This window comes from Alternaria rosae (genome assembly GCF_020736505.1).
Source record: "Alternaria rosae strain MPI-PUGE-AT-0040 chromosome Unknown BKA58scaffold_3, whole genome shotgun sequence".
NCBI lineage: Eukaryota > Fungi > Ascomycota > Dothideomycetes > Pleosporales > Pleosporaceae > Alternaria > Alternaria rosae.
Window position 1 is genome coordinate 2,317,605 of NW_025763572.1, and position 14,739 is coordinate 2,332,343.

Here is a 14,739-nt window from a genome sequence, read left to right on the forward strand (position 1 = left end):
GTGCGTCGCCATGCCGTTTAGGACTTGGAAGTGAATGTGGTGCACCGAATGCGTTTCATTTTTATATTGTCCATGATCCTTTGCTGGAGAAAATACAGTAATGTACCCAATCCGCCCTGTAGTAACAAACTCCGACCGATGCAACATAGGAAACAAGTGCCGCCGGGTATCTCAAACAAAACGCCAACCACCTATGCAATCTTAGCAATCCTTGCGTATGCAATCCGCTCTATTTCGTAAACATGGCATTAAAAGTGTCCTCCAGTCCAGTATCCTTCATAGTCCCGTAGTATTCGTACTTGAGCTTCGGGCTGGCAAAGAGCTCAGCATCCCTCTTAACGTTCTTCGGTACACCGAAGCCATCCAGACCCGGGACCTCTCCCGCACCTCCTTGCGCCTTCTGGTCTCCTTTGAAGAAGTTGGGTGCGTTTTCCTTGAGTGGAGGCGCCCAGACACTCGGTTTCCAGGGGTTAGGTTTTTGGTTGGCACCGAGCGAGGGTGGCGGCGGTGCAGGGACCCGGTGACGGAATGGATTCGGGTCTGGTTTGGAGAAGATGGAGTGGGGCTCCCTGAAACGAGGCGGCGTTGCTGGCTGACGAGATGTGGTCTTGGAGAAGTGGTTGGGTATAATCTCCGGGGGTTGTGAGGAGAAACGACTTCCAGAATTCTTGGTGGGTGTCCAGTCCATATCGTCTGCGCTCAAGAATGCAGATCGCTGAGCAAAGGGTGTGGTGACGTCGGTAGCATGTGTGGTGAAGGAGGCCTCTGAGATGGTGGGTGACGGGGGAAGAGGAGAGGATTCCTTGCACTGATCAATGCCATTTGCAAAATCGGGCGCCATACTATCGAAGACGCCTGCTTGGGGATGAGCTGGGTGGTAAGAGCCTCTTCTGGCCTTCTGTGCGCTATCGGGTGCGCTGGGTACGGGTTCGCGAGTCGTTTTCAGAAAAGAGGGCGCGGCGCCGTAGACTATGCGAACAGCCTTCCATGTCATGATAGACGAGAAGGTCAATATGCCGAGCATACACATATGGGTGTACCGGAATAGTGCCAACGTGTCGTTGTTGATGGTGTTACCTTTCCAGTAGTAGAGGGTTAGGAAACGAAGAGCCACGGCAGTAATTCGAATCATCCATAGTGACATGAGCCCGCGCATCCTTCCCGTAAGGCTGTTCGTCTTGACCTTCAACTTGGGGTTCCACCAGATTGTGAGAGCATCGGCGATAATCGCAAAGTTCAGCCACTTGAGTATGACGGGCGAAAGTACACAGATTTCGTCCATCCAGCATCCCGACTTTGCCTGAGTCCAACAAGTATCCCAACTGAAAACTTGGTACGCCCGTATACCCTCATCTGGGCCCATGATCAGTCCAGCAGCATGCCAGACAATTCCCATTGCCGTGCTCACGACATAGGTCCACTTCGCCAGCGAAATGAGCCTCAACGTCCATGCTTGTCGGTGGGTATGCACAGTTGTGCGCTTCTGTTTGCTCGCTTCCATGATACGCGCCAGATTGTCTGCTCTGGCAATATGGTTCGCATTCCGGATCTGATGTTGGACTCGAGGCAGACATTCGCTGCAGACCTGTGGGTACCGGGTCTCGAGCTCGTCCTTGTAGTCCTGGTACGCTGCTAGGAATTGCACATATGTCGGATCATCCTCTTCCGGAAGGTACTCGCCCAAGAGCTTTGCGTAGAGGGTCTGGTTGCGCTGACACGTGTCGCAGAAGATGTCGTCACCGGGTACGGACATGGCGGGTGTTGGGGAGCGGGAGCGCAGGTGTTGGAAGGAGGCTTGGGGGGCGGTCGCGACTTCTTCGATGGGCGGATCGGTGATGTTTCCGCGCTGGGAACAGGTCAGTTGGGGAGGTTCGGGTGTTTGGGTGTTTATGCGGTAGAGTAAGTACTTCGTCGAAGTGATTCACGGCGTCGCATTGCGGACAGTGAAATGTCTTGGGTATTTTTGAGACAGTGTCGCGCGACAGTGTGTTGCAGTAGTGACAGCGCAGTCTGCGCCGTAGTAGCGCCATGGTGGGAAGACACCTGAAGTGCGTGGTGATGGTTATGGTTGATGCACCATGTCATGGGCGACGTGTTTTGGCGCGGCAGAATGTCGAGGCGGCCACACCGCCCGGGCGCCGGCGCGGAATTTTGGCTCACCATGTCGAATGCACTGTTCACCACTTCTGGAAGGGACGACTGCCGACAACCCATCGCCGTGGAAACGACACCGGCCTCGCACCTCACGACACACCGTTTCGATCTGATCTCCCCGGTCGTATCCGCCACTACACCCCTCGCCGTCCGCCATTCGATGGCTCGGTAGTCCGCAAACCCTCGCACATCCATCTCCATCTCCACGGCCGCCATCCCGCCCACCATGAGCCAATTGGTCGTCAGGCCAGGGCGCAATGCCGCCCGTCAGGCCAAAAAACTCAAAGAGATCCGCAAGGTCAAAAACGCAATTCAATGGCACGAGCGGGAACGCAAGAAGCGCCAGGCACTCAAACAGGAGAATTGGGAATTTAAGCAAGCCGTTCTTGGGCGTATAAGGTGGGAACATGAGCACGTCAAGGGCGTCAGGAAGCGAGCTCTGGCCAATGCGAAGGAGGACTGGAAGCTCGGTCCGTTGAGGCCAAACCGCGCCGTCGGCCCAGATGCTGAGAAATATGGTGCCCTCACCGGCGTCCAGGTGCAGAAGCCTGAGATACCTATCAAAATGCAGAAGAGCCGGAACGCTGTTAGGGAAAAGAAAGGCCTCGAGCTCGAGTACCCGCTGGTCGTGGACGATAAGAAATACTTCCCAATTGTGAAGGATGATCGTGTCGTAATTCTAAAGGGAAAGGACGCGGGCAAGATCGGTGTTGTACGAGAGATCGTAGAACGAACACACGATGTCATTGTCAAGGGCATGAACATGGTATTTACCGCTTTGCTTTGTCATGTAATTTGGCTGTTAACATTTGCCAGCAATACTACGACACCAATGTGTTTAATGCTGCTGCTGAAGCGATGGGGCCCAAGATAGAGAACGAGGTGCCTATGTCCCTGAGCAACGTACGTCTCGTGGTACCAGCCGAGATAGACCAGGGAAGCCAGAAGCGTTACGAGGACGTCGTTGTCGAGAAGATTGACATGGAGCGACATACCACCGGCATTGATCCATACACCGGTACTGACTACGGGAACGACACAATACCCGAAGCACACCAATACGATCCTCGAACTGGACTTCCCATCTTTCACCGATACATCGCAGGCACACGGCAACGACTGGAATGGCCATGGGAACGCGAAGATGACATTGAAGACGTTGGTATCACAAAAGAGTCAGACACAGACAAGCAAACATTGATTAGAAGGGCCTTGGGCAAGGTGAGCCAGCCGTTCACGAGCTTGAGTCGTTGGCGAAGCAAGAACAAGGAGGACCAAGCTCAACAAGACGCAACGAATAGCAGGAGCCCAGTCGACGTCGAGGCAAGATTCGCCGAGATTCAAAGGCAAGAGCAGGAACGATTCAAGTCCACCGCTCCAATAAGCATAGACCCTGAGCTTCCTTCGGCCTATGATGTGGATACAAGACGAAACATTGTCGAAGGGTCAGAGTCCATGGCTTACACGCTCGTTGCACCACCTTTCCCCGACACGCTTGGAGAAGAACTCCGCGGCGATATCCACGAATTCTCCATCAAAGCAAAGAAAGACAGAGACCCTGAAGCACCGCGTCCTATCAAGATTGCAAAACACTCTGAACAGGGTGTGCTTGCGCGAGAAATTACAAAGCAACAGCACCGAGCGGCGCAGGCAATGAAGACGCCCATGCAATTGAGGTGGGAGCTTGAGCATCAGAAGAAGGTACGGAGCCAGAAGGAGAAGCCGCTTGTGGACCAGGAGAGCTTGCTGGCGGCATTGGGTCAGCACATGCAGAAGAGTGCTACGAAGCCGTATTTGGGCAAGAAGCAGATTCCCAGTCAAACAGCCGACCTCGACTAGAGCGACTGAGACGATGGCATGACAATGCATCACGCCTGTGGCACGAGACTTGTAGCATACATTTTGTATATATAGCATGGATTGAAGCCGAAAACTCAGCTAGGCCTTCTGTGGCCTATGGGGTATCTTCACTGTAAATGTACATCAAACGCCTGCATCATGCATACCACGATTTCTTTCACTTCTCCCATGAATTGAACCTTGTGCTCATACCAAAATGCCCCAGTATTCCGCTCGTCCTCCTGCGCCCTCCAAGTCCTCCCACTGGACCAGGAAGCGATCCACGACCTTTAACAGCAGTTTTCCACTCAGACTCAACGTCTTTACTCGTGCAAAACTCTCCACGTACACCGTCTTGCACTTTCCTCTACTATTCGCGCCCTTGATGTTGAAGAAGCGCAGTATGAGGCTTGCGAGGATAAGGATCACAGCTGTAGCTGGACCGTTGGTGATGATGAGATCTGGAAGGTCGGCGGCTGCGGCTTCGTATGGTGTTGTAGGAGCTTGGCCGACCAGAAGTGGTGGTGCGCGGAGGAGAGGTGTGAAGGAAGATAGGAGGGTGTAAAGTGAGGTGAAAGGCGTTGTGAGGAGTGGCTGGTGTATCTTGCGCGCGCGAGGGATGACGGCGATGTTATAGTGGTCTGGCCCGGTGCATGTTGGTATCTCTCCCTTCTTCTCCTCCAGAGCATGTGTTGTTCCGTCTGTATCTGTAATCTCCATCACAAGTCTTCTTCCCGTGCCGTCTCGTTGCACCGCCTCTTCCTCCGATTCTTGCTTTCGCAGCCGTTTCTTCTCCCCATCTTCAAGTCCTCGCTCAAACTCCGCGGCGCGTTGTGCCGAGAACGCATCTCCACTGCTGACCACGTACGTTCTGTGTGTGTATTTACATGTGTCCAGATCTCGCAGTAGGTAGAACATCTCGTGTGTATGTCCGCCCGATCCAAGAACGACGAGGATACGTGTTGCGAGCGGGCGCTTGCGCAGTGGTGTAGACTTTGAGCGCGCATTTGGAAGGATAGCAAGCAAACGTAGTGTTGCCGCGACGAGCAGAGTAGCGAAGGTTGCAATCGCGAAGGAGAGCGTGTAGAGTGAGGATGGCGGGGGCGCCATGGTGGGGTTGTCGCCACGGAGGGTTGAGGCAAGGGCGTGGTGAATTGTTTCCTTAGTCGAATGTGCCAAGCTGAGGAACGACGAGATACGGTGTCTCAGACCGAGCGCAAAAGCATCGTCGTCGTGGCTGTAAACTTCACCAGGTGGAGGTACGTGTCGCAGCAATTGGCCAATCGTCGCGAAATCACATGCTCCAGACTTGGCGCGAGGGCAAGCCAAACAACCCCCATCCGCGTCTGATTCCACATCTTCCCCCACATGCTAAGCACATCATAACTAAGAACCACGCCTGGTAGCATAAACTTCACTCTCAATCGTTCAAGTTCCGCAAATCAACGACGTAAGGATGCGTAGACACCTTCAACATCGGGCATTTCGGAAAAACGCGATGCAAGCGGACTTGCTGCTAGAGCATCAAATGTCGTCTCTCCCCTGTTGGAGACCGCAGGAGCCTTTCAAAGGAGCAAAACATTGAACTGCGGAAAGAGGTTTTTGCAAAAGGGACATGGAAGTGTCTTTCTATCGTTTTGAATAACGAGACCTCAGGTTTGGTCTCGGAAAAATCAGGGTAAAATGAGAGAGAGAGGAATTTATGCCCATGTGGTCAGACTACCAAATGTTGCGATAGCTGGTCCAGAAGGAGGCAAGTATATGTTAGTACCAGCAATTTAGAGGATGAAAACTTCATGGAATGAGGCTGTGTTGTTTTGGATATCTTGTTATCTCCACCTTCCCACAGAGACTACTCACATGGATCATCTGTGCCATTTTGCTGGACAAGCGCACATCAGTACCACAAAGACAGTTTTTATGTCAACAACAGGTCGGTGCTTGAAAGCAAACCTTGCAACTCACATCATAAGAACTGATCTCCTTTTCGATTTATCATGCTTCTCACCACGTTTCGTGGGAGAAGAGAAAGGGAAATATAGGTAGGCTTTTATGTGCCGACAGTTCATTCGACTAATAACCAGCTTCTTCGGCTACGCTTTTACATGATGGCTTGTGATACAATCTTCGGCACACCTCGAGCCACAACTCCTACAACACTGGCTTTAAGATACAAAAGCAACTTTCCCCGGCTCAAGTATGTTTAGAAGTCCTCCATACAGGCATCTTGATTTGGCTTTGCTTTCTTGACTTTCCAGAATGAGTTGTTGAGAATCACATAGAATCCACTTACATTTTTTCTGGAGACCGACAGGAAAGGGGAGGTTTCGTTTCGTGGGTACTTCTAAACGTTGATTCTGTCCCCAATAACGAAGTGCTAGTTCTGTGACATGTCCCAGTAGGACATGTATCTTTTGAGGGATCCTTGTTCTTTTTTGCATGTGGCTAAAACAGATCAGACATGCCATATTGCATGCATGGTTTCGAAAACGCACGGCATGGGCACTTTGGCCGTGGCTTTTGAAGAAGAGCAAGTTGGAATACAGAAGGCTGTGAGAGTTCTGAACAGAAATGAAGGGTATATATATATATATATGTCACCAGTGATCCCAGACCAGCTAAAGCGACAAGGTACGCGCATCGAAAATCTAACACTTGCCAGGTGTGTTCGAGACCCAGCAGAAAACGCCATCCACCAAGAAACTATGTGTATACACATACCAATCACTGCCACCATCATTCCAGAAAGTACCAGCACAAAGTCTTGCGCGCTTACTTCGTTACCTTCCACTCCCGTTTGCAAAAATATCTTCCCAAACTGGCCAATAAGCATTCCCACCTGGCTCATCCATCTGCCAAATCAAACTCGGATTCCGCCTCATGACGCCCTCATATTCTCTCTTCAGTTCCACCAGTCTCTCACTCAGAACCCTCGTCTCAGTAACCACTAGCCTTAGCTCTTTGCCCTCCACAGTAGCCGGTGATATCTCACCCTTCAGATCTGACAACGGGCCGATGAGACGAGTGAGCGTGGGCGGTAAGCTGTACCGAAAGGAAGCTTCGACCCAGGCGGTGACGGCAATACGAGAAGCTAGGAAGGCGCCCAAGGCGGGTAGGTAGGCCAGTGTATTTGCTGGAGAGGGTGTGGTATAATGTGAAGATGACGATAGAGCGCGGCTTAGATGTATAGGCCAGCAGAGCGCTGCATATCGTAGGAAGGGCAAATGGGTATCGAAAGGTACAGTGCGGATACTATTCGCCCTGGAGCTATTGTGTTGGGTTGGTATATTCGGCACTGCATGGATGTTATTGTCTCCGTCTGATGAAGATAGGGACTTGTATCCGCTGTCTACTGACGCGCTTGTTCTTTGGCTCGCGCCACTACTTGTAGGCATTGTAGGTGGCATAGCTGGACTGTGAGGCTGCAAGGCACCGAGAGGACGTTTTGGTATGTCGTGAGCGAGATATGATAGGCATCGCGCAGCAAGGTGGCCATGGACGCTGCTCGCATTGCAAAGACTGAAGTCTGAGCCTTGAGATTTTGGGTCGAGAAGGTAATCGCGTATGGATTCGTGGGTGAAAGCGACCTCGTCGTTGACAAGGCGGAGAAGACCACATGTCAGTTCGGGCAAGGCTTGTATGATATCGGTCGTATGCGAACCATCGGGAACATCGGGGTTGTATGTGTTCAGAGCAGCGTGTAGTGCCCCCGAGCACATGCGGTTGATTGGAAAAGACAGCCACCGAAAAGTGTCGACGATGACGTGTTTTTCTGTCGATGGATGGCGTGCTAATGCGTCGAACATGATGCGGAAGAGCGATTCCAGGTCCCGTATTGAATGCATGCCCCGAAGAACATCCAGTCGTTCATCCGACGACAGTAGTGGCGATTGAAGGAGTTTCAATAGCATGTTGGCCCAGAGAAAATCACCATCTGCCGTCCTCGCGACTTCCGAGATGAGTCTTCGATCCATAGAGATACCGAAGAAGCCTTGATCTGCTAGCCGACTCATTTCTGGCACTACAAATTGATCGATAGCAACAACGTTGTCTTGACTGGTAAGCGAGAGAATGTGAGGAGCATCTGAAGCCCATTTCTGATACTCAAGTGGTATCTTCAAATTCGGTCTGCTGAAGAGGATAACTCTTGTGTCAGATCCACGACAAAGTCTTGCTAACGATGCGAGGAGCGTATCAGTATCGCGGCACTCATCGATGCCATCAAGTACAAGGAAAGTGGGGTGCTGCCGAAGTAGAAGCAGAAGAACATCGAGCACTTCATCAGAGGTGGCATGCTCTCGAAAGGACGTTTTCCGCAACAAGAGGCTGACAGTATCCAAAGTTGATCGGTCGTGCCGACGAGCGTGAAGCAGCTGGCATGCCATGGCCCGAAAAGCATTTTCAGATTGATTATTCTCGGACAGGAGGTGGTTGAAACGGTAGCTTGCAGTGACCGGTGGCTCGTCGCACAGATCAGGATCGTCCGCTTCGCCGACCAGATTCTCAACGACTGAATGCGAGATGACGGTCTTCCCAAAGCCAGATTTCGCTGAACTTTTGTCAGTTTATAGAAGACTTGGAGTATGCGCGCGGCGACCTACCCTGCACAAACAGCACCCGATGTTGCCAGTTGCCAAGTAAAGCTTCCTGGTCATTTGCGATGCTGCTATCAAAGCGCCGACTCCTCCATTGGGCGTATGCGGTAATACGCAAGAACCAAGCGCAGGACTCTTGATAAGGTTGTTGAGTGCCCAGAGACCTTGTGGCAATCGAGGTAGAAGACGACAGCCAATGTTGTACTTTCTCCACTCTCCTCAACCGCTTCGCAAGCCGTTGCTCATCTTGCTCCACACGACCGTTGAGTGTGACTCCGTTTTGACGCTGCAAGAATTCGATATAACTTCTGCGGTGCTGTGAAATGTCCGCGTAGTATTGGGTCTGGTTCGCGGTTTCTGTTTCTAACCACCTTCTGTGCTGGCCTAGCCGTATTTCAATGTGGGCAAACCGGGAATCGAAGGGTCGCCATAGTGTCTCACTGTGGAGGACGTTCATACAACTGACGGATGTACTTTGTGCTCCACGACAGAAGATGCGATATAGCTCCAAGAACAGCTGTACAAGATCCGCGTACACGTAAGACAAAAGTGCAGCCAGATGACGATCTTCAACCTCGCCATGGGACTCGGCTCCGTTACGCTTGCAGATGTTGTAGACTTCTTGATAAGGAGGTATGATTTGCGAAATAGTTTCAAGTACATCGGCAATTTTCTCCAGGACAAGCACGTAGTCACCGCTCATCTGCTTGCGTATCAGTCCAAGGTATGTGTCAAATGTACTACATGCATACCTTAAAGACTAAACGAACCGTTGCCCAAAACCAGCCTGCCCATGCTGGCTGCAATTCGACGCACGTGCCAAGTACATCGAAGTAGGGTGCAAAGGTGTGAATGAACAGTGTAAACTTTCGACTGCAGAGGACTAGTCTTCGGTCTGCCGACCCATTGCCAGCGGAAGTACGACGGAGCTCTTCGAGCAGGGCTGTTGAGCTGATACGATGATCGAAATGCTGACGATGTTCTTGCAGTATGGTGTTGTGTATTGCTTCTATGGCGTCATCAAAGAATGAATGGTCCAAGCTATATATTGTTAGCTAAATCCAGGCCACCAGTGGTAGACTAACCTCGAATCCACCATTGCTACGTCCATGTTTCAAGCCTATGGCGACAGTTCTTGGATGGAATCGAACTTGAGCGCAGGCGTCTTCTCTGTAACGAATGCATTGGCACAAGATATTAAAATGCACGTTGAGCGGTTCAGAGCGACGGCCACATTGTAAAGGCATGGAAATGACAGGGGCAGCGGTGTGTTAATGTAATAAGCATTCAACGTGCTCGTTCTGATGGGACTCAAGCGAGAGCAATTACGGCCCTGCATGGAGCCACGGGAGAAGAAATGGGCGTCGTGGGGCTGAAAGGTTGCGGGAGATAAGCGGGATGTGTAAGAACATGGTGAGCAACTACCCGTCGCCACGCATGTCATGCCCCGGACACAAGGGAATTGACAGGCGTGGGGGAGCAGGCTTTAAAACGTGGGCGAGACGACAGGCCCATGCGGCAAGTCGCAAGTGGCAGATCGGAGCTGCATGCCGACGGGCGGGTAATTCCTTGTTCGCAATGAGTAAAAGAAACTCAAAAGGAACGTCTTTCAAGCGAGGCGTGGATCATGAACGAATAACATCTTGGGTATCTCCTCCAACGAGCTACATAGCCAACTGCTCGGCGCAACGGGTCTATAGTACAAAAAGTATTAGAAAGCGAGGTACTAGAGCGAATGCCACTAAAATTGTGGCTACCTGACTAGGCGGATGCAGGCATGCCGAGCCGAAGCGCAAGCAGCGCACGCACGTCGGTGACATACTGCAAGCCTTCGAGCAGCGGGATAAGATGCAGCAGATCGTGGTCTGTTGGGTCGCTAATCCAGCCTTCGATGGGAATAGCATTGTCTGGATGCACAATCAGTACGAGCACATGTGGGCGCACTGGGCTGAAGGTGAACTTACCAGGATGGAAAACGTAGCTCAAGGGGCTGTTATCAAGAATCATGACTTTGCTGAGATCGGGCTCGACCTGAGCAAGGTCCTTGATGTAAGCCCCATTGCGAACAGTGCAGTGCTGTCGATAGTATCTGCCTGCGAAATACTTGCGCTCCACCTCCAGCCAGTCGATGACGGGATCTGCGTATTCCTGTACCGAGGCGGTGAATATGATCAAATTGTACCATTTACTAACCTGGTCGTTTCGTTAGTGTGGCATCAGGCGTGCCTGGCCGGTGTGCGTACCTTTTTCAGAAAATCGTCGCAGTACGGCCGTTTGTGAACATAGTATAGAAGCGGCACCTGGGGACCAATAACCTGTCCGTCAGCGCCGACGGATGCCTGGAGCTTGACCTCTACCATGTGGCCAGTCTGGAACCGACCGCCGTTGACTATGCTGTGGATCAATGTCTCGTCGAGATCGATGATGAGCGTCTTCTGGTGCGGCCCGACAGCGGATACGCCTTTGGCGGAGTACGAGGGCTGGCGGCGTGGCACGAGGGGGCGCGGGGGTTGGGGCGCTCGTGGGAACTTGGTCAATTGTTTCGAGGACGCGGTTGCCGGCCCAGTGGGGGATTTGAGGGAAGCGGCAGCCTCTGAGGAGACGGAATTACTTTTGGACGATTGGGCCTTCTTCGCCGCCTTGCGTTGCCTCAAAGCGTCCTCATTGTGATGTAGCGTGATGCGTATCGACCTCTTGGCCGGGGCGATTTCGTCTGCTCGTGCGGTTGCGCTGGATTTGGAGCGGGTATGGCGCGAGGGGCTGTCGGTGTCTGGGTCGCGTGTAGGAGATCGCTCGCTCTCCGAGTCGGACGTCATGGCGGTCGAGGTTGATGCTATTGACAGTGATCGTCTCGTGGGTTGTTTCATGACGGGTTGCGCGACACTCGAACTGCGACTCTTGCGCGTTCCCTTTTCGCTACGGTCCGGGGCAGCCGAGGCTCGTGAAGCGTGCGCCGCCACGTTTTTCCGACGTCCGCGAGTGAATGTCCGCGAGATGTGGTAGATCGGGGCGAGAAAGGAGAAGTGGCCATCCTCGTCGTAGTAGAAGGCGGCCACCAGACATTGCCCCGTATAGACAAAGGGGGTTGCGAGGACGCCCACCACCGCGACGATGCCGTCGGATATGCGCGACGGATACAGCCATCTCCTTCGCCGCTTGGTGTCTTCGTAGGGGCCCTTCTGGGTTTGCTCGAGTAGAGGTGTCTTTTCGTCGTATCCGGATGCGACCGCTTCCGTATTGGAGGAGCCGGAGCCGGAGCCGTCACTCCTGTCGGCGCCCATCTTGCGCGTCTCTCTCTGTGCAGCTATTGCACTCGCATCGTCAGCGGGAGATGAGATCGAGGGCCGAGGTTGGAGAATGGCGAAGGACTGTGGGGTAGCCTGAATGCTGGGGAGCGCTGATGCTTATGTCTGGGCTGGCGGTAGGACCTCCGTGACCGCGATGGTGGGACTATTGGGACGAGTGTACACAGCGGCAGCGCAGGCAAGATGCTCGTCCAGCACTGACGAAACTAGCAACAGGCCGAGGCGTGACTTTGTCGAGAGAAGACGGGTATGCAGCTAAGCAGAAGGTTGGGGACATGCCAATGACGAACCGCTGGAGAGCCCGTGCCCAATCGGAACGCCGAAAGCTCAATTTAGTTACGACTCACACTTTCCCTCCACCAGATCTTGAACAAGCAACTCTCCCCAACAGTGCCTGACAAGCAAAACGCGCGTGGCGGATACTCTGCACCCTGACAATTATACTGCTCGTCCAGAACCCTTTTCAGTCGCACACAGACACCCGCAGAGTCGTCCAGGAACAACCCCACCACCCCACATAACTGCCATATACCGTTCGAAATCTTGCGACTCTCGAGTACAAATCTGCAAATTCTCCCACGATGCAGGGCGCGACAATACAGGCGCCGGGCCTGTCGACCTACCTGAAGTCACTAAAGAGTACTCCAGTAGATGCCTCGGTGGAGCATTTCATTTCGTGAGATATGACTTTCCGCGCAGTAGCGCAACCACAACTAATATGGCTACCTCAGACTTCTTAAACGAAGACAAATACGAAACTCGAGGCCATGCGCCATCGCGACGACGGCCCTTCTTTTACGTGTAGTGGGCGAGTTCAAGGGAAGGGATGCCGCGAAGCTCATTGAGCGCATAAAGCAGGTCGGCAGGCGGTTGACATCGGCGCAACCACGAGAGGTGGTGGTGGGAAATATTGTACGGCGCGTACTGGGTCTGGTGCGCGAGGTGGTCGACGAGCATGCCGAAGGGCAAACACCAACCGGCAGCGAACCCGGCTACTCGACACCACAAGCACACGCGCAGCACGACTCCCTCCACAGACCAGGGCTCAACTCGAGCATATCCACATTCAGCCCTCTCCGACATGCCGTCGCCGAACCCATGCCCACGAGCGTCTTCACCGACAACGCCTCCGACGTTAGCGAACCCTCGAGACGGCCCCCGTTACTCACCTCACACACTTCGTACGCGCCTGCCTCGTCCGCTCCTCTCGTACATTCGCTCTTTGGCCTCTTCTCCCAGCCAGCGGATACACCCTCGACTACAAGTACACCTACAGGGCAAGCGTCTCCAAACGGCAAGAGCACGTTGACAGCACTCAATCTAGAGCGCCTCGAGGGCATCAACAAGAGCCAAAATCTGGACCTGAAGGGCGAGGTCATGGAGGGCATAAGAGAACTCCAGGATGAGCTTGAAACCTCAGACAAGCAGATTGCCGAAGTCGCCCTCGAGCATATCCACGCCAACGAAATCATCCTTACACACACCGCGTCCACAACAGTCCAAAAGTTCCTTCTGTTTGCTGCACGGAAACGCAAGTTCACAGTCGTACACGCCGAGACGTATCCCCACGACCACACTGCCACGCATGGCATCCTTCTTACCGGCAAGAAGCGAGAGGCGAATCCAGATGACGACGAGGACGATGACAAGTGGAAGCCCCTCACCGATGCTGGCATCCAAGTCTACGTCATCCCAGACTCCCATGTCTTCGCCATAATGTCCCGCGTCAACAAGGTCATTCTGGCCACCCATACTGTACTAGCCAACGGCGGCCTGGTAGCCGCAGCTGGAGCACACATGATTGCCAAGGCTGCAAAGGAACACCAGACACCTGTTGTCGTGCTCAGTGGTGTATACAAGCTCAGCCCAGTCTACCCATTCGACATCGACGAGCTGATCGAGCACGGTGACGCCGGAAGTGTAGTGCCCTACGACGACGGCGAGTTCGTCGACAAGGTCGATGTTGAGAACCCACTGTACGACTATGTTCCCGCAGACCTCGTGGATCTCTACATCACCAACCTGTAAGTCGCGACTTGAACTATTTATGCATTGCATGTGAATTGACCCTTTCCAGTGGCGGACACGCACCTTCATACCTTTACCGCATCGTAGCAGACCACTACCGCACCGAAGACATCACCTTGTAATTCAACCACGAGCCACGGCGTTATGATACCAACAAAGTTTAAGACAGGAAGCAAAAGTGCGAACAATAGCCTGTATTACATCATCTAGAGAAGGAAACTCTGCGCTTGCAATATGCAGTGGCCGAAACCAATGAACAATACTACAAACTTCCTGTCCATTAAGCTCCAGGCACGTATGCGATCATCTTCATCATCGCGACTCGTGCCCTCGCCCTCTGCCCGACCAACTAACATCTCCTACACACCCTTCTTCCCAATTGGCCGCGCCTTCGTGCCCTTCTGCACGCACCCGTATCCCGCAGATCACCGACCGAGTTCATTGGTCACCTAAGCTCTAGCAGTGTGCCCTTCGGCCATCTGAAATCAATGGTTTTTGTAAAAACTACCACGTTGGGCAGTTTGACGGTCCGTCCGGGTGGGCCGGCGGGGCGGAAGGGCACAGTGGCGTCATTAGTGAACAAGTACGGAGTCGCGATGTGTGCCCTTCGAGCCCTTGCGCGTGGGACGTTTTACTTTTGTTGAGATTCGGCCGTAGGCGCAGAAACACCTCATACCAAGAGCGCCTCATGGATTGGGCTAGTTTGTAGAAGCTGTTCCATTGTTCTTCGCGTGTTCTAGCTCCAGCTCTCTTGAGCTGGGGTGTGCGGAAGAGGGGTCGATATCACGACCCCCTCACACAAGCTCAACTGCGCCTCG

General features: G+C 53.0%; 6 protein-coding genes across 6 annotated transcripts; 2 read left to right on the top strand and 4 right to left on the bottom strand.

Annotated features, from left to right (window-relative positions):
* Positions 1-229: 229 nt before the first annotated feature.
* On the bottom strand, positions 230-2,030 carry BKA58DRAFT_311680 (Ima1 N-terminal domain-containing protein; the record flags this gene model as incomplete). The annotated part of the gene is made up of 2 exons (XM_046167345.1): positions 230-1,846; positions 1,908-2,030. The coding sequence occupies 2 exons, from the start codon at positions 2,028-2,030 to the stop codon at positions 230-232; spliced, it is 1,740 nt and encodes a 579-aa protein (XP_046027896.1).
* A 155-nt stretch (positions 2,031-2,185) lies between these two features.
* BKA58DRAFT_380717 (KOW motif domain-containing protein) lies at positions 2,186-4,111 on the top strand. The gene is made up of 2 exons (XM_046169930.1): positions 2,186-2,920; positions 2,971-4,111. Exons 1-2 carry the CDS (start codon positions 2,381-2,383, stop codon positions 3,991-3,993), a joined length of 1,563 nt encoding a protein of 520 aa, XP_046027897.1. The 5' UTR covers positions 2,186-2,380; the 3' UTR covers positions 3,994-4,111.
* BKA58DRAFT_380718 (oligosaccharide biosynthesis protein Alg14 like-domain-containing protein) lies at positions 4,112-5,257 on the bottom strand. The gene has a single exon (XM_046169931.1). The coding sequence runs from the start codon at positions 5,101-5,103 to the stop codon at positions 4,201-4,203; it is 903 nt and encodes a 300-aa protein (XP_046027898.1). The 5' UTR covers positions 5,104-5,257; the 3' UTR covers positions 4,112-4,200.
* Positions 5,258-6,661: 1,404 nt separating this feature from the next.
* BKA58DRAFT_131782 (uncharacterized protein) lies at positions 6,662-10,024 on the bottom strand. The gene is made up of 4 exons (XM_046164396.1): positions 9,674-10,024; positions 9,341-9,629; positions 8,595-9,291; positions 6,662-8,542 (listed from the first exon to the last, which is right to left on the bottom strand). The coding sequence occupies exons 1-4, from the start codon at positions 9,697-9,699 to the stop codon at positions 6,774-6,776; spliced, it is 2,781 nt and encodes a 926-aa protein (XP_046027899.1). The 5' UTR covers positions 9,700-10,024; the 3' UTR covers positions 6,662-6,773.
* On the bottom strand, positions 10,025-11,953 carry BKA58DRAFT_131781 (NLI interacting factor-like phosphatase-domain-containing protein). The gene is made up of 3 exons (XM_046164395.1): positions 10,832-11,953; positions 10,553-10,781; positions 10,025-10,495 (listed from the first exon to the last, which is right to left on the bottom strand). The coding sequence occupies exons 1-3, from the start codon at positions 11,867-11,869 to the stop codon at positions 10,350-10,352; spliced, it is 1,413 nt and encodes a 470-aa protein (XP_046027900.1). The 5' UTR covers positions 11,870-11,953; the 3' UTR covers positions 10,025-10,349.
* A 521-nt stretch (positions 11,954-12,474) lies between these two features.
* Positions 12,475-14,043, top strand: BKA58DRAFT_410120 (translation initiation factor eIF-2B subunit beta; the record flags this gene model as incomplete). The annotated part of the gene is made up of 3 exons (XM_046172198.1): positions 12,475-12,569; positions 12,625-13,917; positions 13,971-14,043. The coding sequence occupies 3 exons, from the start codon at positions 12,475-12,477 to the stop codon at positions 14,041-14,043; spliced, it is 1,461 nt and encodes a 486-aa protein (XP_046027901.1).
* Between the last annotated feature and the right edge of the window lie 696 nt (positions 14,044-14,739).

Coding starts and splice junctions, on each gene's coding strand:
- BKA58DRAFT_380717 (XM_046169930.1), top strand. CDS start 2,381: ATGAGCCAATTGGTCGTCAGGCCAGGGCGCAATGCCGCCCGTCAGGCC. Junction 2,921..2,970: donor TTGTCAAGGGCATGAACATG/GTATTTACCGCT, acceptor AACATTTGCCAG/CAATACTACGACACCAATGT.
- BKA58DRAFT_380718 (XM_046169931.1), bottom strand. CDS start 5,103: ATGGCGCCCCCGCCATCCTCACTCTACACGCTCTCCTTCGCGATTGCA.
- BKA58DRAFT_131782 (XM_046164396.1), bottom strand. CDS start 9,699: ATGGACGTAGCAATGGTGGATTCGAG. Junction 9,630..9,673: donor GTAGCAATGGTGGATTCGAG/GTTAGTCTACCA, acceptor AACAATATATAG/CTTGGACCATTCATTCTTTG. Junction 9,292..9,340: donor CGGTTCGTTTAGTCTTTAAG/GTATGCATGTAG, acceptor ATACGCAAGCAG/ATGAGCGGTGACTACGTGCT.
- BKA58DRAFT_131781 (XM_046164395.1), bottom strand. CDS start 11,869: ATGGGCGCCGACAGGAGTGACGGCTCCGGCTCCGGCTCCTCCAATACG. Junction 10,782..10,831: donor GCGACGATTTTCTGAAAAAG/GTACGCACACCG, acceptor CGAAACGACCAG/GTTAGTAAATGGTACAATTT. Junction 10,496..10,552: donor GAGCTACGTTTTCCATCCTG/GTAAGTTCACCT, acceptor TTGTGCATCCAG/ACAATGCTATTCCCATCGAA.